The sequence below is a fragment of the Acipenser ruthenus genome, chromosome 7 (genome assembly GCF_902713425.1).
Source record: "Acipenser ruthenus chromosome 7, fAciRut3.2 maternal haplotype, whole genome shotgun sequence".
Taxonomy (NCBI): Eukaryota; Metazoa; Chordata; class Actinopteri; order Acipenseriformes; family Acipenseridae; genus Acipenser; species Acipenser ruthenus.
In genome coordinates, this window is record NC_081195.1 from 34460501 (window position 1) to 34483063 (window position 22563).

The window sequence follows — 22563 nt, forward strand, 5'->3', positions numbered from 1 at the left end:
TTAAAAACTAAATTCACGTTTTTTTCTTATAAAGAAATCTTCCCTGTTTACAGCACCGTTTAAATACAACTGTCTCTGTCATCGGAGACCTCCTAAACCAAAGACTTGATGCAGCAAATAGCATGAGAATGAAGCAAATGGCTTTATCACAATTGGTTGGTCAGTCAATCAATTATCCCCCTAGGTAGGCACCACAACTTATAAAAAAAACTTTACTATCACTTTTTGGTTATAAAATCCAGCTAAGTAAGGTTTTGGTAGTTTCAAATTTGTCATCATAACAATGAAGTCCCAAGTCCCATATGCAAGTTCATAACCCCTCAGCTCCAAGTTAGTGCCATTGGAAGCCCACATTGTTACTTTTTCCTCTAGATCAATCCTCAGAGAATGCACAATTGAAGAAATAGCCAGTCTGGATAGAACTATGTGGTACTTTAACCTCACCAAAGTGGCCATCAGCAAGGCTCGAATGCATGACAAATGCAACTTCAGAAATCCAAAATCCCCGGATACCAACATATTTTGCTTGATGCTTGTAGAACTCATTGACATCTATCCAAACATATCTTTGGGTGATTTTTGGAGTCCCCCCACGCAAGTTATTATGGCCTAAACTTGGTACAAATAGCAAAAATTCTAATTTCAAGGGGGTTTAATGACCAGTGGTGGGACTTGAAACCAAAAGTTTTTCACAGAATTTGGTAGACTGGTTCCTAAGGTTCTTACAGCAATACTTACATTTTAGGACCCACATCCCCTACAGGGTAAAGGGTTAGGCTGAAGTTCGAATAAAACTTGTCAGTTACCCCTGGTCTGGCAATTTGCCAGAAGCGAGTAAGGTGCTTTTTTCTGAAAAGCCCTATTCAATAAGAGTAGAACGAGGTGCTACACATGATGGTAGCATCTAAATTGCACCCAGGGTGATTTTTCTGGTCAAGGTCCCTTTCTCACTTCAGGTTGACCTTTGCAAGGTCACAGGTCGAAGAGGACATTTTTTTAAAAAATAATGGCTATCATTTCTGAACTCAGCATGTCTGAAAACCCCCAGGTGAATTTTTCTAGGAAAATCTGAGACGGACAGGCAACGGCACTGCTTGAGTTGGCATGGAATGACCTGTATGTAGTTCAATGTTATATCAGCAGGTTTCATTCGACTAACATGAGGACTCGTCACACAAGTCAAGTTTATAATAAGCTATCACCCTGTTTAAAAAACAAATTGAATGTTGTCATTGCATTTGTGTACCTTGGAATCTATAACTGGTGACAAAGATACTGGAATAAAAAATCTTTACTTTGTCAGTTGTATTGTCTCATTCATTTATGTAGTCTGCAGTAGCTATTATTCTTGACCCATTCTCAAGCCTGCAGCATAAATACATTTGATGAATGTAAACAAACTGGACTGTCAACGATATCGACTTTCATATAAAGCAAATACAATTGAATAATAGTAAAAACAGACACTAAGAAGTTATATAGTGTGGAACTAAACATGAATATAGGATATTGCAACAACTGTACTACTATTGAAAGCCGGTTAATATTCGACCGAGTCAACTAAATAATGTGCGTACAGTACAGAGATTTTCCAAAGAATATCTGGAACAGAGAGGTGTTTGCTGTTGGAACTAGCACCGGCAACAGTGTCTCATTATTAAAAACTACAACTCCTATGATGCACTCAGATTTAAACTAAACTGCCCTGAACCACGGGAAGTGTAGTTCATTATTTAGCTTCTGACCGTTGGCGTTTCCAAAAATCTTATGAAGTTCTTTGGCGTCTCCGCGCGGGTTTCAGAAATGCACCACGGGAACTGTAGTATTATGCCCATAGACAGCAAGGAAGAGTTGCTGTTCTTCAGGTAAAAAGACTACAAATCCGATGAGCATATTGCTGGCCGCGCAGGCGTTGTACGCGCCTTTTGCCGTCGCGTTAGGATTGAGGGGTGGGGAGAGTTGTGACTCTTCTTGGTTTTGCAGCTTTAGTCGCCATTAGTATTGAGGCAGAGCAAAAGTGTGTGTAAGGGGTAACATCAATATTAAGAATAAAGTAATAAAATATAATTTGGTGATAATTTTGAGCAATCAAGTTAGTGTTTATTTAATTATTTAAATATGTTCGTATTTTTTGTTTAATGTATAGAAAACGCAAACTCATTTTTGCAGCGCTAGGTTTACAGATAGTAGAACAGCCATAATATAACATTTTTTCTTATTTTTATTTTTACATTAAAAGGATTTTTTTTTTTATTACATGGATTGGAATCGTTTTTTCTGCATTTGCGGACAACATAATGTCACTGCATTACTAGAACCGCTTAATAGTAGTCTTCTTTGCTTATTATTTGAATTGTATTTCTAAATTAGTATGAATACATCACATTACAGTGCAGTATTTGGAGGGAGAGTATTTTTAATTTGAACGGGTGGAGGTATTTTTCGTCATTCCCCTTCCGACATAAGGGTTTCTCTCCCAGACCCTGACTTCAAGTATCCAATAGCTAACCGTGTGACACACTCAGTGAGGTTTACCCCGGAGCAAGGAAGAGCAGCGGACTATCAAGGCCAGGGGAAGGCCCGGGGAGGTGCAGTGACACAAGCTAGCTTTCGAGTCTTGATCATGGATGCATGACATCAACATCCACGGGCACACGGCTCTGTCATTAATCGCTATCATTTGTTTTGAAACCGAGTTGGTGTATTAACCTAAAAAAAAAGGATAATGGAAGACGAAACATGAGGGGGTCTGTTCTCAGCGGATAAGCAAATGTAAGATGTGTCTGTATTTTTGAAACTACACGCTAAACTGAAAGATTTAAAGTAGAGCACGGAAGAGGGTGGCAGATGCGCATTGAAAAACTTTCCACCCGCACGAGTATCTGTGTTTGCATTCGCAATAAGAAAAAATACATACATTATTATAACGTTATTGTTATTTTTTTATTTCAACTGTTAAACTATCGACTTGGGGTTCTGCCCGGTCTGTGTTGGAAATGTACCCGATGTCCTGCCTCGCGATGGGAACTATAAATTGAGTCGAATTGGCTCTATTAAAAACAATTATCTTTTGATAACTTTGACTGTTTAGCAAATTTGGAGGAAGACCGGCCTGTTCGGGGACATACATACACACATACGTTGTTCTGTTGCCAAGTTTCGTTTATAATGAACGAGTTTGCAGAAGAATGAACGTCACATGAGAAGTAAGTTTACTTTTTTTGTCATGATTGTTATAAAAATGCCTGCATATTTTATATGTAGCAATAACCTTTTTTCAAAAGTTTATTTTACTAGGTTTGGGCTTGTATGCATATATCGTGTCATTTGTGTATGAAAACGTGAAATTACTCCTAGAATTGATTGGGGAGGAGGGTTTACCAAAACAAAAGTGTAACTGCACATAAGTTGAATAGAAGTGTGTGTTATTATGGGTTTAAGTCCGCCACCCCATTATTGGGTATATGGGCACCTCAATATAAACACATTAAAGCCTGAAGCAAATTAATAGATAACAGTACAACTAGAAATTCTGATAGCATTTGCAATCTCAATTTCGTTCTTGATTGCCTTAGTGCAAGATACGGCGCAGTTGATGCAGTATTTTTGGTGGTTGATTTGCGCATCTACAACAGGAAACGACTCGTCTTTGTTTCTCTGGTTTTGTTGAGAAACTAATTTGTTTCCCTCTATTTTCTTAATTGTGAATCTGAGACAGCAAGCAGCAGGCGCTAATCCTGTTAGGTAGGCCAAATAATCATCATCATCATCATCATCGTCGGCGGCGGCAGCTGCTAAATGACCCTGCGTAGCGCAGAGTACCCAGCAAGCTTCCGTTTTGCTATTTCCACACGGGGACACAAGAACACCGTTTTACACACAGACAGGCCAAAAAAAAAAAAAAAAACACCAGCAGCGCTGCAGCCCCTGTTCTTTGGCATGACTGAAAATACTGCATTATAAATTGAGCAGTCTGTGCCTGACTGGCGGTGTGAAGACGGCGACTTACAATTGTCAGCACTGTGCTCTATCCGTGAAGTCTAAGTGCGCTTTATTTCACAGCTCACTTTGCAGGTTGAAAGCTTTCATAATCAAAGTGATGTGATCTAGGTAGGAAACTTTAGATTTTTCATTTCTTCCAAAAAGTGGGATGAGAACATTAACAGCCACTGTTTTGCAATATTATTATATGATATTTATAAATACTGGTTGGTGTTAAATACAAATTCTAACCTTTTAGTTTGTCGTGGAACACCACGTGCATGCATTGACTGGGACAAGCTGCTGGAGATATCCTAGGCTACAGTAAGCCTAAGGTGTGTGATTGTACTGTTGTGAGACCCCAGGCCATGGTTGATTGACTCATATAGAGGTCAGTTTGAAATAATGAATTAGTGTGTGTTACCGATTTTGTTTCAGTTGTGTGTGATAATATGCTCAGCCAAGGACTGTGGAGAATAATAATTAAAATATATACTGTATATATATTGCCAGGAGTTGACCAAGTAATATAAAGATGAGAGAATAGTTAGTTGCTTGCAGATCTTGCAGCTGAAGGGATTCTAATAAAAATTCTAACTACAAATAAAGCAGCAATAGTAAATACAGTAGCTTGCTACAAAGAGTTCTGCCTGTTTCTGGTTGGGATGACATGTACTATTGGACAGGATTCAAGTGAAGATGATCAGTAACGGTTGGGTGAGAGTTTAATTTGTTTTTAACAGTGCTAGGGATTCACTTCCAATCACCCCTGGTCAGTATCACATACCAGATAACAAAGTACTCCATGTAATGCTTAGTGGAAATGAGAATCTAAATGTGAATGTGCAATTAAAGCTTTATTTTTTTTATGTTTCAGTAAACCTTTTCCGTCTGGATCAACTGTCGGATTACAAATACGCATCAGTAAGCAAGAACGCCTCTCTCCTCCTACCCCCGCCCTCTTGGATTTTTTTTTTTCTGTAGCTCAATGACGGCTATCTTTGGTGCGTTGCAGAATGGATGGTGTGGTCTGGACTGTCCCGGTTTCTCAGTGTTTGCGATTCCTTTTCTGTGACTGCATTTTGTTCTTTTCGAACTACAAAAGAACACCTCCTGTCCAGGGCCCAGACCCTTTGCACTGTAATTGTATTCATTGTCCCTACTGAATTTCCAGGACACACCTGTTTGGGGGCGGGTTGTTAGCTGGAAAAGGAGTCTGAAAAGGGGAGTTTCTTGGAAGTGGTTCAGAATTATTATTTTTTATTAGACTTGTACATGCTAGCAAAAATGTCAGAAAACTCAGACAAGATATCGACGTCCTTGGCGCCCCCTAAGAACGGGAACGGGTCCTGTTCGGATACATCTGTGGGTGAGAAGCTGGGGGTGAATCTGCTGAATAACAGACATGTAGAAGTGGCTTTACGAAAGCGCAGGCACACCATGGACAAGGACAGCAGAGCCGCGGAGCACCGCTTCTTCCGACGAAGCGTCATTTGCGACTCCAACGCCACGGCCCTGGACCTGCCCAGCAATGCCTGCATCCTCTCTTCCCCTCCTGATTCTGACAGCTCCCTCTCCACTATCATTGTGGGGCCCAGCGAGCCCCCTGCATTGGCCCCCCAGCCTGCAGAGGTGCCTCCAGTGGAGGTAGCCCCAGAGGTGTGCAATGAGACCAGCGGGCACACGGAAGAAGCGAGCATGCCTGTCCTGGTGGTTAGCGATGGGCAGTCGGTGGTGTTAGCTCCTGCCGGAGTCAGCGATGCTTCTAACCATGTCGGGGATAAGATCGATGCTTGTGATGGCGGTGCCGCCGGCAGCAGTGTTGCGGTTGGGAAACAGGACAAAGGGAAGGAAGTTCTAAAAGAGGCCGGGTTGGGATTTTCCAGAGGGGAAGGGCAAGTGAAAACGGAGGCGGAGCTCCGGGAGGCAGCAGAGAAGAAGCAGCAGCAGGAGGACAATGAAGAGGTGGAGACCAAGGCGGTGGGGACGTCCCCCGATGGGCGCTTCCTCAAGTTTGACATCGAGATCGGCCAAGGATCCTTCAAAACCGTCTATAAGGGGTTGGATACTGAAACAACGGTGGAGGTGGCTTGGTGCGAGTTGCAGGTGAGGGATTTTTTTGTTTTTCTTTTAACCCTTAACCCAACATCCTGCTGTGTTATATAACCACAACCATATGTCATCCTTGCAAGAATATTATCTGTGCATGCAAGTGGCTAAATTGAATGGTAGACACAAAGGGAATAGGTTATAGTACCTAGTCAGAGCAAGAACCTCTAATCCCAGTTTGTCAAACTTCTAACCATTGTCTTGGTGACTTTTTAATTTGTGGACCTGGAATATCACTCTTGGAGGGTGAGACACATCAACCTCAGAGCGCTCTGTCCCCTCTAGTTTAGTGATCTAATTTTAAGGCCCAGCTGTCAATGAGAATGTTTCAAGGAATTGAAGGAAACCTGAGATGCACACATACATACGTATGCAGACTGATGGACTAGCTTCTGTTGCCTACCTCTGTCAGCAGGCACCCTGTTCATGAATCCTGGGGTGGGAAAGGGGATGAGAAGTTCACTGAGTGGTACTTGAGGGCAGGTTTTCATTTTCTCGACGCAGTCTCAGGTTAAGCACAGTTAGAGCTGCGTCCTTAACTGTTAAACTGGTTGGTTTGAATAATCATGACTGTGGGGCTGAGCCAATTGGAGAAAGTGATGCTGATTAATCACCAATGACAGGTTCACCAGGTGGGGCTGTTTTTTGCTCTTGGAACACATAGCTTCTTGCACATAGCTGTGCTCTCAACAGCATGTTTGGGTGTGTCTGTAGGAGGGATAAAAGGAGGCTTGCATTTCATTTAACACAAGAATTGCTACAATATTAAGTGGAAGTAGACTTATGAAATCTTGCTGATCTACACAGATTTTAAGCAAATAATGGAATGTACCCAAGCACCGCTCAGTCCTGCCCAGTTCTTCTAGACTGATGGCCAGGATTGAGATGCACACACTCCCTTGGTGTCGGAGCTGTGAGGGGAAGCCATCGGGTTGCTAGTCTGCAATGTGCCTGACTGTATCGGTGACATTGTCCATCAACTCTAAAAAGCACCCCAAAAAAATAAAAGCAAATTAAAATCAGTCATGGTACATTAGTGAACTAATTCTCTGCCACAAGATGCTTTCTAACACAATTACTTATAATTAAGAAGTGCATGAAAAGTCATATATGAATTTTCCAGAAAATAATTGCAAAACATGTTTTTGTTTTTGAGAAAAAGGGCCACCACTTCTTATTCTGGCATTAGCATTAGCATTATATACCAAGAAAAATAAGGTATATAAATTATGGATATTGACAAAATGTTTTTGGTTTCTTTTTAATCACTCGATCATTCATCCTTGACCATGACACGCTTGAGTGACTATGACTGAAGCACTTAATCACCTAATTAATGAGACAGTTGATTGGACACTGGATATGGAGTGATTGCAGCTGTTGAATTGCAAGTTTGAAAAGTCACTGCACCTGCTCTAAAACAGAGTTTGTAATTTTTTGAATTTTATCCAAATATAAGTGATATGTTTCTTTTGATGCTCAAATATAATTCTTTTGATGCTCAGTATAGTTTGTCAGGATGTCTGTAGCATGACTGGATCATTTGAAACCTGGAATAGATTCATCCATCCGTCTGATGTCTTCAATAGTGCTGTCCGTGCTTAAAGCAGTTGTAGCTAACAAATTAATTCCATAAATAATGATCAGTTGTGCATTTCTATGTTAAAGCAAACATACTTTATTTCCATTTTTGATATCTGGTACTACATTTACTTGATTTGCAAGGTCGTTTCAGGGTCAAATCCTGTTCATTTGGCTGTTCTAAGGGTTCAAACACGTATGGGAGAATTTATCTTTTGTTATTATTATTATTATTATTTATTTCTTAGCAGACGCCCTTATCCAGGACGACTTACAATCGTAAGCAAATACATTTCAAGTGTTACAATACAAGTAATACCATAAGAGCAAGAAATACAATAACTTTTGTTCAAGCAAAGTACAAGTGTGACAAACCACAGCTCATTTTTACCATTGGTAACCTGGAATTGTAATGCCGGTGTAAGTCTAGAGACCCCTCCCTCCACTTTAAACAGTGATCTAATGTTACTGTTAATGTGGGGAAATGGATAGGACTATAGCCATTAACTGCTGCCATTGCAGGCTTCTCGCACTGTGATAAAAAAGACACATGCATTCATTTAATAAATATATACTATTTGTCAATATAGTAAGCATTTGTACATTTGTTCTGAACTAGCATTGTCAATTTAAAGTACAAAATTGACAAAAAAATTGCTTGTCTTATGCATTTTCAATGTATAGAGACGCTCAAATGGTGAGGCTTCAGTCTATGCAAGCTGCAACTACATGGAATTCATGGATAGTTTTATAAATACTAAGATGTCCTCACAGTTTAGACTTTTGTGTGAAAGAGAGCAAGACCTTATTGATTTTCCAGTTTGTTTACATCCCTCCCAAAGTCACTAAAACACTACGAGACATGCTAATGCCATTACTTACAGCAGGCTGTCCGCATTTTAAACTGCTGTTACACAGATAACATTTTACAGGAAAGGTCAGTTGGCTTTCTCCTTTAGGTCACTACAGCTTAGAATGTCATACCTTTTGCAGGTGTTTTAATTAGATGAATTTGTTTTAAATATTGATGCAAGGTTGTATCCCCTACTAAAACACATTTGTGTTCTACAGCACAGCCTAAGCTTCATAACAGCTCTGTAGAGCATAACAAAACTTGTGCTGCGTTGGCTCCAGGACTTCTTTTGTAAATGTGATGTTCCCCACAACACACAGGTTTTATTGTCTTGGTTAGAAGATACAGATTTTACTGGAGAGACCCCCCAGACAACTGTAGTTCAAATCTGGCAGTCTGTAATTGTTAGGACTTCTGGGATGAGAAGTGGCATCTGTGCTCAAACTGCAGCACCACTCTGAGTTTAAGACAGAGCAGGCAGGAGCTTTAAATCATCAGACAGTCTTCTCAGTTCTTTTGGTGTCTTTGTGTAAACAGCCATTCACAAGAACCTATTAAAGTCTTACATTTTTGAGTGTGCTTAATAGTAGTCTTAAAAAATAAAAATAAATAAATAATATAGCCTTTTGATGTGAAAATATAGCCAAAAGACTGCATTTTAGTTTTTGACCAGCATCTCTTAGTTTTGACTATGCCAAAGTCAGACAAATCATTAAAGTCTTGAATTAGGCTGCTGTTTATTGACCGTAAAGCCCCGGTTACACCTGGAGCGTTAGCGGTAATGATAACGAGAACCATAAATGTATGGAGCGGTGTCACAAAGACGGCCAGAGTGGGTGGCGTCAGACCAGAGAGGAATACACAGACAGAGACGGTGGTGATGATGAGCTGAGTGCAATGGCTGCACTCAGCGTTTAATAACAAATAAAAGGTTTTAAACAGTACACAAAACAGGACACGGCACTTGCGCCAAAATAAACAGACATACAAAACGACTAAACACTAAACAGACGGTGCAGGACAGACGAACAAACACGGTGAGTGAAAACACTTATCTTTACGCTTTTGCTTTCTTTTACTTTCTCCTTCTCTCTCTCCCGTTCTCCACTCACCGAACACCAACCCTGACTGACTAAAAATGTGCCTATTTATACTGTTGTGCTGGGATTCAATTACTAATTAATTATTCACTTGAATCCCAGCACGTGAATTAATTCTGTGCAACCCCGTGCTCACATATTACATTTAACCAGCACGTGAAGTGATTTGTGCCCTCCTCGTGCCTACATACAAATCTACACTTTTTAAATATACGTGAAACACAGACCCGTTTATATCCCGTGTACCAATCTATACACCAACATTAACATACGCACGCATACATACACAAAACACACAAATGCACACAGGGGCGGGGCACTTTGCCACAAGCGGTCACACCAGAAATATAAAAAGGCTCTGATATATTGTACAGCAAATGCCAATCAAAGTTTTAGTACACGCCCACTTTTATTTCCAGCAAGATGAGGGACAGTCATGAGGAACATTAAGAAATACTCCTGTTGTATTAGATCAACAGAAGGCGTAGGAGACAAGACCAATGTGGGGACACGGGGTACTACAGAGTAGGGAGGAGTTGGGGGAATTCCACATGCTCGCTGGTATAGTCCAGATTACGCCGTGGGTATTGCCTCAAGGAAGTATGCACGGTCTCCTTGGGAACAACCACTTCCCATGAAAGTAAAACATACAATAAGAACACGGTATGTATCATTGATTACACCTTACTGAATATGACGAGAGACGATTCTCCATACATTATGCATATATTTATACTAATTATTATTATTTAAAGCAAAAAAAAGCAACTACAATATGCAGACTTTCTATGTCTTTATGGATCATATAGGATCATCCATCGTGCTTGTGCTATAATTATACGTTAATGGCTATTTGTCAAATAATTTATAACACAATTAAAAAAAAAAAAAAAAAAAAAAAAAAAAGATTCCTTGATGTATTCCGACAGATGATCTGTGGTGGAACAGTGGAGGACAGTCTTCTCTGTAGTAAATCATTGCAATGCGTGTATTTACTGTTTGTTGTGTTTAAAATAATATATAAATTAACACCAGGTAGGTGATGATGTCACATTTAATATAGCCCTGATTGGCCAGAAACATTTATTGTTATTGTAGATCGAAAAAATAGCTATCGTTTACAGTTTCGTTATCGTTGTGGTGTGACTTCCTCCATTCATTTGAACTGGAACGGTTTTTAAAAATCGTTATCGTTCCAGGTGTGACCGGGGCTTAAGTCATTTAAAATAATAAACCTAGCGCTTCTATCAGCATGCAGATATACTTAAAATGGAGGTTTCATTGTACCAAGAAAAGAAAACATATCGTATTATTTTGTACTTTTTTTTTTTTAATCCCAGTAATTGTTAAAACCATACCTGTGGGCTTGAAGGAAGTGTCAATTATTTAAGAAGTGTGCAGGGCTAAGCCAGGCGTTCCACTCTGTTGTGATCCCATCCAATTACCAGCTAAAACAGCAAACAAACCTTCCGTCTGACTACCATGCAGACTTATTAACACTTGCTTCACAAGTGCGCAGTGTCTCTTTAAATCTTATGTGACTAATACTACAGCTCAGACTGACAGGAGCTAGGTAGTTGGATCAGCTAATGAATTGCCTCTTTCTTTAAAGGGTTTATATTTTTTTGGAGGATGTCTTGTTTCAATAGAAAAGAAACTTAAGAATCCAAATGCTGTCTTTGTTGTTTTCTTCAGTTGCTTGTGTTGCCCAAGCTACCTACCCTTGGTCATTTCACCAAATTGTGTGGCTGTATACAGGTTAGAAATTGGTACTGGCCTGGAAATCCTGGAATACATTTCAGTCCCAGTTTAGGTGTACTAGGTACTTGGCATTTCAGCAAACAGATCCCTAAATATGATACTGTATGGTTAAATAATGTTTTTTAGTCAGGAGCACAAGCTAATGTCTCTTGTAGTGTATTGAGATAATGCTTCCCCTGCAACAATGCTGATGCTATGATTGAAATGAGTGTTGTAATCTGGAAACAGAATGATACGAACATCACAGCATACAGCATTGGCAACGCTGCAGGGGAATCTGTAGCATTAAGTCATCTGGAAACTACCTGTCAATCTGTCCACCTTCAGATCATGTCTTTGGTGTTTTAAGAAAGTTTGTATGTTCTTCCCTTGCCCAGTAGGACAACTTTCAACAAGGAACCAATGAATGTGTGTACAGTAAACCCCATCCTACGATAGCTGTGATCAGTTCCGAGCAGATTTGGCAGGGTCTGATTGTTCGAACCACTGGTAATTGAAGTGATATTCCTAAACTAGGGGATTGTCTAATCCTAGGGAAGTCTAATTTTCTTACTAAGTTTATTTTTTAGCATTACTGTAATTTCTAACCTTTGCATTTTGTCTTTGTTTTAAGGGTGTTTGGGTTTAAACGGAATACATACGGTACGCCGTAATATTTTACTAAACATTGAACTGAAAAAAAATTGAGTCTCTAACTTTCATTGTTTTCTAAGAGGTTATTTAATAGCGTCTTGATGCATTGTAAACCACAGTAACTGAATACTGTGTGAAGTATTTTACATACAAGTAACATATAAAAATGACAATTTACAGTAATGCTAAATCAATTTTCAGTTTTTCATTGAAAATGTGTTTGATAGTTGGAATGGTATACAAAGGTTTATGCAGAAGATTTAAAAAAAAACGTACAGCATTTGTATGTTTATTTTGTATTCTGTGATTCACAACTGTGCAATCAAATGAAGGGGAAGAACCATAAAATCCTTTATTTAAAAAAAAAAACCAAAAAAAAATGAAGTGTCTCTGGAAAATCCATAAGTGTTTCAGTAGAACTGTGACAGGAAGTGCCGAGAGCAGAAAGTAACCACAGCTAACCGACGGTCAATGCAGTCATCAGTATTTCCCTTTGTTTGTTTATTGTTAAAATTCCTTTGGAACAAAATGATAGCATTTGCTTTATAAATTATACGCAGGTGCTGGGATCTAGAATGCTTTTAGAATCGTGCATTCTAGAACCTGCCACCAGAGACTTCTATGGGATTCTCATTTTAAAAATCATGCAGCATCCATTTAAATTAACACATGGGCTGAGATGCTACCTATTGTCTTATGTAATGGGGCACCAAATTGCATTTCTCTTTAACTGGTGACTGAGGATACAAGTCCTTAGACATGTCACCCTTACAGGAAATGCATGTTCCTGGCAGTGAGGTACATATACTGTAGTGGACTTTAGGAAACTTTAGTGCAAGTTACAGAGAGTATCGGAATCTGGTGTTTGTTACATGAAACAGAAATTGTGTGCTCCAGAATCAAAGCCTGAGTTCGATTTGTACTTCTGTATGCACTCCTGAAACAGCTGAGCTGAAAGCTAGTTATTAGTTAGAGGCAAGCTTGCATTCTGTTTTATAATTATGCTTTTTTTAAGAACACCCTCCTGACTTGACTTCCTCAAATCAAGCCCTGGTGTGTGTGTGTGTGTGTGTGTGTGTGTGCTGGTGTAGCCTAATATAGACATGAGATTTGTCGTGGAAGGTGGTAGAAGTGTTTTTTTGAGTTTTAGGGAGGCTTGGGGTACTCTGGAGCTGCATACCTGGATCATTTTCCTCTCAGTGCTGAGGGGATGCTTGCCAAGGCTTGCTTTTATTTCTTTTCAGTGGTGATCTGTAGCATGTGACGAAGTTTCATGTAATTCCACAGCTTTCCCCGGGGTCAAGGCTAAAGCTTCTGAGCAAAAGCGGTTTTTATTCTGCAAAATTAAAGGGGGGTAAATAAGGGGTCAAGATGGAATTTGGTGACATTGTCGAGAGTTAAACTCACACACACATCTTTAAAGAAGAAATCTCCCATTGTATGCCTTGCATTTATGTGTGTTTTTATTTCTAAACTCCAGCACTGCATGCACACCAATTATCTGTCAGCACAGGAATGATCAACCTATAGGTAGTGTAACTATACATCACCAGAGATGAGCAATTTCCTGGAATGATCTCATACAGTAGTTATTGCTGTCCTTCAGATTTTGGGTCATTTTAGTGACATACACAACTGATGTAGCAGAATACTTCCCAAGCTATTTTAGTGATCTCAGCTTGGGCTCCCAGTGGATGATAGTTTATATAACAAAACTACCAGACCCGATGGTCATGGCACAGTGGTGGAAGAAGACACCAAATGCAAAGGCTCGGGCAACACCTAATTTTTCACCACCGATGTATCGTTTTCCAAAAAAGCAGATGCATCGAGAGAGAAAGTGGGTAGCTCTGTGCTGAAATCCAATAAATGATTACAGATTTAATTAAAAAAAACAAAAAAAAAAACTTTGTTTAAAACCTTGGCACAGAAACGATGGACAGGCTTGACTGTCGATAGTGTTCAGACGATACAATGGATTGATACATCGCCTCAGCCTTGCCAAATAGACCAGTGAACATCCACCTATTCATAGTTGCAATCAGAAACCAATTTCCTAATGAAATATCGAATAAGCAATCCTCTACAATAAGCGATGCACTGAGAACTCTAGTATTCAAAAGAAGCAAAAGTATGTATAGGACAAAATATTCAAAATCCGAATATTCAAACAAAATTTTTTGACATGTATTCAGATACAGAATTCAGATGTTAAAGTTTCCTTTTAGGACCCAAGTCAAAAAGTGACTTGTGCTCTTTCAAAATCAAAGTCTTAATAATTATCAGGAGTTTCCATTGAAATTGTCTTGTTTTAGATGATCCTCACGTAAAGGAGAGTGTTTGCTGGTCTGCACTCTGTTCTGACAACTAAAACCCTGTTCTGCTGGTACACTAGATACAGGTATCATAATTGCAATTGCTTCAAGTTTTGCGAAATTAGGAAAGATGTCGGAATAGTTCTCAATAAAAACCCTACAGGCCTTATTGGATTGGGATCTTTGGTCTTTTTACATCTGTTTTAGAAACGCACTGCTGTTATTTTTTGTATTTTATTGAAATGTCCTGCGTATGTAACACAGATTTCTGTGTAAACGTGACCTCTGAAATGCGTTGTCAACTTTATGTACTGTGTGTTTTGGGAATAAACAAAACAACGTTTAACTTGAACTGCTATTTGGCATCCTTTGTTTTGTAGTTAATTCACTTGGGTAAAGTAAGGCCTACACAACAGATTCTTTACTCCTGTGATATTTTTCTACTTTGTGTTAATGTAACACACAGGCCACACCCCCTGCCCCTGCTGCGATGCAGTCTCTGCCTGTGTTCTAAGCAATATAATGGCTTTTATTACTTCCGAACCTGAAAATCCTGCGTTCGTCACACACACACACATACACACACGTACGTACATAATGTCAACTCAGATGTGTTGAGACATCCTAGGCAGTTGCACCCTGTTGTGTTTATGCATGAGGGTGAGTTTTGGTTAAGCGGGGAGAGAATGTAATGCATCACCTAGCAGCTGATGAGTTCATAATCCTGACATCAGCATAAGACATGTACATCCCTCAACTGCAGAGTTTGCTCTTTAGTTGAATAGTAAGGCATTTGTCTTTGAACTGTATGGTTTGTGGTTCGTGTCCAGACCTTGCCTTCCCATTCAATTCAATGGGCTGAAATGCCAACTTATTGCAAGTATGTCAATTCTATTATCTGCATGTGATTTCAGTCACAAGGCAGGAAACACATAGCTACAAGAGACAAGAAAGCGTAGCCAGTATCTATTGGCTTGTCAAGCTGAAATTGCTGAATTGCAGATTAAAGCTTCTGCAGTTGCAGTTTGCCTTCTCCATGGAGTATGCTATTGAAGGGGCAGCAGGGTCTGTTCCTCAAATGAACTGTAAATCCTGGTCATACAGACGTATCAACAGCTGTTTGAAAGGAGTGCTAACCAATGCTTTAAATTCCATGTTGACTTGCTTATTGTTCGCTGAATATGCATGTGAATATATCTGTTTTTGAATCCAGGGTCTTGGTGATTTGAGAATGAAATTGACTAGGTAATATAAAATGCTTTTTCAGTGGACCGGAGAATACCTTTTGATTTGCAGGCCCCTGTTTGAAGCACATGTTTTATGTTTGTGCTTCAGAATTCTTAAAATTCCTATAGAGGGACGTCAGTCGTTTTTGTAAGCTCACAGCTCTGTGCCACAGAATTGCCTGTCTAGATACATTTCATCTGGCAGCACGCTACAGTAAATTAGACAGCATTTTAAATCTACAGCAACTTCCGAAACGATCAGAAATGAGCTAAAACCATTTGTCTACAGTAGTAGTAGCAGGTTTTGAAATGTACATAGTATTTGATTGTCTGTTTTTCCCCCCGATGTTGGTGCTTGAGAAATTAGTGTCAGTGACAGGTGAGGAAGAACAGCCTGCCTTTGGCTACCACTAGCACCTCATTCCGGATCTGAAAACGGATCGTGCTAAATTGGGGATTGGTGATACTGAGGGACAGATTACTAACCTGGTGAAATGTACATTTTTAAAAAGTCAGTATGCTAAAAGGTGTTGGTGCAAGCAGAACAGTTACGGAAATGAGATGTACAGCACGGGCTTGTTCGTGGGTAACATGATTGCGTCTCGTCTTTCTTAAAGACGGAGCTGAAACACGGCTCTTCATTTGGGTGCCGTTTCCTTTTGAACAATATTGCGCTGTTTCCACTTTTTGTGGTTTCTCTCACTCAGCAGGGTGCTTTGCATAAAGCTAAATACAACTCTGTAAAAGGGCTTATTTTTTGTTTTTCTTATTGGGTTTCCTTTTAGCATTATCAGTACATTAAATCATCCTCAAAATAACCGTTTTTCAAATATTAAGTGTGAGTACATGCTCGCTCTATCTATGTATCTATCTATATCTCAGGCTATTCATGTAGTTATCTTTCTCCAAAGTTGTGGTGAAGCAGTTGGACAAATCTGTTAAAGCCAGTTGTGATTTTGCAAGCTGTGTTACTGTAATTCATTGACATTGTTTTGAAGCAAGCATTAACAATTTTTAACGTTTTAAAACAACAATGCAACTACTCGCAATATGTAATGAATCAACAGCTCTTAAAATAACCGATTTGTACCTTGGTCATGCTCGTTTCAGTTCAGCTATGAGCTGCAAGAATTTGAATTCCCTTTAATGTGCTCTGCAGTAGAGGGAATCAGTTCAGGAACACCATGAGTTCCATTGTACAAGTATTTACACTTGCAGAAAAAAATGTCTCCTGTATGTCTGGATTGTTAGTGTTGACAACAGTGAGAGGATTTGACAACAGTGTGCAAAGTATTATATTAGCTGAAAGCTTGAGGGGTACTTTGCTCTTCCATCAAATGGAGTAAAAAGCTTACTCTGTGTGCTGTTCCTCTTGCATGGCATGTTCCTCTGTACAAGAACATTGCACTTTGGAGATGAACTTCCTTATACATTACTCAAATCTAATACACCCTGTGTATAATGCACATGCCTTGGGTTCACCTCTTGCAGTATAGAACGCTCACCTGATGCAACCCCATAGGGCATTATAGTATATAGAATACCATAACTGTGTGTAAAGAACACCATGTATATAAAGTAATAAGCCTTACTTGAAAGTGTTATCATGCTGTTATCCTGAAGTTTTCTTAAAGTTCAGAAGCTTGGAAATATAACATGTCTTTCAAGGGAGTGCTGCCTGAGCTGGAGATTACCTAAAATTTTAGCAAAATGTTTTTTTTTTTTTTTAATGGGATAGTTAAATAAGAATTTGGCACTATAGCATAATATACAGTAAGGTAATTTCCATCCGACACATTTGTGATCCAAGCCTTATGTTAAAAAACTGATACAATTCAAATGGCTGTATCGCATCAATCTCAGGGTCTTATTTGTGAATATTTCCTAAGTGGCTTGTAAAATTATCCTCGCTCTCTAAAATCCTCCTTGGCATTGACCCTCTTGCCAGGAAATTCAATTAAATGTGTAATACTGCTGCTTGCCAAGTAAGTTGCATAGAGTTAATGGTGCATGCTTCCCCAGTGACTGCAACACAAAGATCTGTATTAAGAAGATGGAATGGCTCGGCATTCCTGCACATGCAGCCTTCCCAATGATGGAATGACACTTGGAAATTACTGACGAGAGAGAATGGAACCTGATCCCCAGGACAGTACTGCTTGTGACGCACTGGGTTGCAGAATTCAGTTTACTGATATTAGCAGAGCCCTCTCACTTGGAAGCTGTCAAGGTTATTTGGGTGGATCAGAATTGCATTAGATTTAATAGACTACATCTCTGTTATTAGGCCAATGATGCTCTCACTTTCTAACTACAATGTTTTATCTAAAAATCCCCAAACCTGTTGAAATGGAGCTGTCCTTTTTGATGGTTGATGTGAAAGGGGCTTGGTGGCATGATATCCAATTCATTAGCCTGATATTCCACTCTGGAGGCCAGGGTTTAATCCAGCTTGAGTACAAAGTGGCTTCCCAGTGGACATTATTCTGCATCAGTAAACTACCGCACTGAAATTCTGTGCTTGAGAAAAGCCTAAATCTGAATGGCAGGGCATGTTCAGGTTCGGATTGAGGTCACACCATCGCTGACGAAGGACGAATGCTACTGTCTCTCCTTTCATGAGCACTAAGTTCACAAAAAGAACCTCTTGACTTTCTTGTTGACAAGGAACATAAGGTTTTGGGTGTTTCCCTCGTGTCTTAATAGTGGTGACACGAGCTGCAATCCCTTTAAGACTGACAAACATACACAAATATAAAAGTAAACAGCACTTGCTGTATGCTTTCATTTGAAATGAACCCATGAAGCACAGTCAATCGCAATAATGGATGAAAACAAAATAAATCCACTGCAGTAAGAACGAAAGGAGGAGGCGTGGATTGAATCGGCCTATCGGTGACTTGCTTTGTTAATAAGCAAGTGTTAAGACGGGAACTGCCGAATCGCGCTCATTCGATTTTCTGTGCCTTTTTTAAAGGGCGTAGTTGAGGCACACTCATTCGCTCTTGTTGGTGACAGTCAGTGTTTCTAGCAGCCCATCACAGACCTTTTGCTGCCGTCAAACTGAGGGGCGCTTCAGTCTCTGCCTGTCAACTAGCTCTTGAAACCTTCTCGGACGGGTATTTACCAGTTAATGGAAACTCTGCTTTAGAGTATCTGCAGGGTGTTACTTATTTACACATCGGTACTGTTGAAAGAGATTGTTGGCCTTTTTGCAAGGTAACAATTTTGGCAGCAAATGAAAAGGATTACTATAGGGGCTGACAGGGCCCTGTAACGCTCGCTATTTATAGAAGACACCCTTCTGTAATCTTTGAGTTCCACCGCTGAGGTATTTGAAATACAAACTTGTACAATACATGGTTAGCAGTTAACCATGCTCCAAAAACGGAGAAACCACACGCATCTAAGAAAACCCCAAACTATTGCAATGCTTCATTAGACAGAGTTGAACTTGAAAGCTCTAGCTCTGAAGACCATTGTGTTAGGGTAAGGTTTGTGAAGTTGGGTAGGCAGGTAGGAGATTTGCTGGAATGAAGATCAGGTTTATGTATTGAAAGCTGTACTAAACGAAACTTGCTCTGTATAAAAATATGAGCAAAAATGTATATACTCTACAGTGCATGAAAAAAACTTTTGGTAGTAATGATGGGTATGGCCCAATCCCCAAACAAAAGTACCAGTATCTCCCAATAGCCAGCTTGACCAGCATAACAAAAATAAAAAAGACCGTGTCTAAAGATATTTTTAGCACGGTGATAACCTTTTATAAATGTTAAATAGAATTTTAATTAAACAAAATTGCTACTTTATTGCAAGGGCATGCAACATTGCAACATGCATGTTGGGGAACTGAAAACAAGCATTAAAAAGTTACATTTTTTGGTCTTGCACAATAAGTTGCTTTTACAAAGAAATGTGTGACATGCATTAGCTCTGCGGGGGGGGGGGGGAAGCTCAGCTGAAAACGCTTTTTGGTGCTGTTTATTTAAACGCTTTAATATGCAGACTTGGCAAACAGGTAAGGGCAGCATTACAAAAGCACTCTGGGGAATTAGTAACAATATGCACCTCGATATAGTGTATCAAATTGACAGCAGCATGGAGCTTGTAACAGGCGGCGCTCTTTTGAACTTTGGAGACCTGTATTATACAGAGGAGTATGAGAGGCCCAAGATGAACTCTCGAATTCGCAGTGGTGCTACTGCAGGGCAGGAAATGCCGTGCTTTCTGATGCCTTCGACCAGTAGGAGCACAGAAACTTGGAATTGTGGAGCTTTGAAAAACGATCAAAGGCAAAAAAAAACACATTTACCGCTAATGGAAGCCATGCTTTGTAATCTTAGTCGCTCTGATTTTATTCCTGCTACTGAGTGTGTGCTGTGAAGAGATGCATGTTTAATCGTTCTTCTCTCGCATCATCACAGCAAAATTCTTAGAAACTGTATTGTATTTTTCTGTTTCTGTCCCCTCCTGTCCTGCTCCACTTGTACTGGAGCAGGAAACCTACATGACCCAACATACTTTCCAATCAGGAATGGTCATGCTCTTATATTTGAGCGAAGGTAGGCTACATGCCCTTAAGCTGTGGAGGACTGAAGTAGAAGAAAGTATTAAAAAAAATAAAAAATAAAAAATTTAAAATCTGTAGATCACTACCAAGAATCGGCTGTTGACGGCATTTAGATTAAAGTATTCACCGAAAGAGAAAGGCGGAAATCCAGAGCAGTACTGCGACTTCGTTACTTGCAAAGAAACAAAAAATAGTGACTTCCATGTTCCAAAAGTCCACTGAAAACCCTGAAGCACGAAACACGTTACATTTTGACCTGACCGAGGCGTTTGTTTGCACAAACATCCCTCTTGAAAAACTGGACAACCAAAAGTTACATAAATTCTTCAGACCTAGTGTAGCAAATGGTGGAGTGAATCCTTCATCAGCCCAGCTGAGACGTGAATACTTAGCTAAAGTTGCTGAGTATCACAAGCAGGAGATTATGGAATTGGTCAAACAGTCTGGTTGCTTGTCAGGGGTCACTGACGAGTCGACTGATGCCCAAGATCAGTATGGGTTACACATTGTATTTGTTTTGCAAGACCTAAATGGTGAACATGCACGTGACGTATTAGAATTGAAAGCTGTCCTTGCAGATACACTTTACCTACAGGCTGTTAATTACAACACCGTTTCACAAGCTATTGTAAGTCCTTTGATGTTGATTTTGATGATGTCAGTGCATTTATCTCTAATTTGATGTTTAAAAAAATTAATAACCTGTACACATAATTTATAAAATAGTTCCGTGCACATTCTGTGAAATACGGTACTTTACCCATAACACTGCCGTCAATTTTAAAGAACATTTCCGCGATTTTCACAGGGCCTTATCTATGTGGGACAATGACTTGCATAACCAGCCATTAAATTCATGTTTAAAATGACAGGTACAATACCCTGTTGCGCAGCTTGTGGATTTAATAAAGATCTATCGGCTACAGGGCTAGCTGCTGCCAAGGTTGCCGCTCATGTTAAACTGTTTGGATTGGCTCCAGTTACTTTGCGCCACACACTGTGCACCTTTGCAGCAGAATTGTCTGTTCCTAGAATAGCATGCCCTTCCAGATTTGCAGACAGATCTTTAGGTAATCTCAGACATGCCTTTTTTCATTCAGCCTCTTTAAAATGCCAGTAGCTGCTGCTACAATAGTTTATTAGAACTGAGGCTGCTTCTGGGTCAGTGGAAAATTGTGGAAGTCTGCACAGAATCTTGGTGCGTATCATCAGCCTTGCTCTCCTTGCAACGCCTTCTTAACCCAGTCACGCGCATGACTAAGAGACACAGATACAACCCCACAGGGTTCTATGAGGAAATATAGAAGTAAAATATCCCCAGATTTCAGTTCCTTTCTCTTGCCTTTTTGATTTTAGAGCTTTGGCTTTGAGCCAGTGCTTACTCTTTCGTGTAGAATAGTCCCAGTTTTGAAACCGTTTTATTTCAGTTCTTAAAAGATAGACAAATTGTTTGGTGGAGTGCAGAATGCTGAAGATGAAGAATAAGGTGTTGCAGCTTTAGAGCCAGACTTGACGATCTGTTGCTCAGATGAACAGATGGCTATTGAGAACTGTAAATGGAGTTCCAAAAATAAAAAAAAACTAAGTCACATGGTTCCAAAAAAATATAACGTTGCATATCCCAGCGGCCATTTTGAAAATAACTTTAAAACTGACTTTAATGTTAGACGTGTAAAAAGTTGTCAGGATGTGGACGATAAAGAAAAAATTACAGGGACGTTTTTTAAACAGTTGTACCAACACGTGGGGGGACATGTAACGCTACATTTTTCGGAACCCCGCTACTTGCTCTTTTTTTTTTTTAAATTTAGTCGTTGCCAATTAGTTTTTATTATTTTCTCCCCAATTTGAAATGCCCAATTATTTTATTATGCTCAGCTCACCGCTACCACCCCTGCACTGACTCGGGAGGGGCGAAGATGAACACACGCTGTCCTCTGAAGCGTGTGCCGTCAGCCGCCCGCTTCTTTACACACTGCGAACTCACCGTGCAGCCGCCTCAGAGCTACAGCGTCGGAGGACAACGCAGCTCTGGGCAGCTTACAGGCAAGCCCGCAGGCGCCCGGCCAGACTACAGGGGTCGCTGGTGCGCGGTGAGCCGAGGACACCCTGGCCGACCTAACCCTCCCTCCCCCCGGGCGACGCTCGGCCAATTGAGCGCCGCCGCCTGGAAGCTCCCGTCCACGGACGGCAAAGGAATAGCCTGGACTCAAACTCGCGACGTCCAGGCTATAGCGCGCATCCTGCACTCTAGCGAGTGCTTTTACTGGATGCGCCACTCGGGAGCCCCCCGCTACTTGCTCTTTTAAGTTATGTTTTCATTTTTAGATCCAGTGAGAGAATTGGGCAGCCAACTTGTGATGAAACTTGGTATATCCTTTAATTTGCCACGTTTTTGAGAGAATTAGGATCTAGGTCATGGTGACTGTTA

The 22563-nt window shown here is 40.1% G+C and overlaps 1 protein-coding gene across 8 annotated transcripts in view; it reads left to right on the top strand.

Moving 5' to 3' along the window:
* Window positions 1–1898: 1898 nt before the first annotated feature.
* LOC117415279 (serine/threonine-protein kinase WNK1-like) overlaps window positions 1899–22563 on the top strand; it is a 137219-nt gene continuing 116554 nt past the window's right edge. For 7 of the 8 annotated variants that reach the window (XM_059026800.1, XM_059026803.1, XM_059026805.1 and 4 more), the window contains exons 1-2: window positions 1899–3206; window positions 4859–6087. In XM_059026800.1, coding sequence (XP_058882783.1) covers window positions 5257–6087 — 831 coding nt within the window. In that variant the 5' untranslated portion in view covers window positions 1899–3206; window positions 4859–5256. Of the gene's footprint in view, window positions 3207–3960; window positions 4111–4858; window positions 6088–22563 lie in introns of those variants that run through there. The other variant, XM_059026801.1, reaches the window with a different exon arrangement.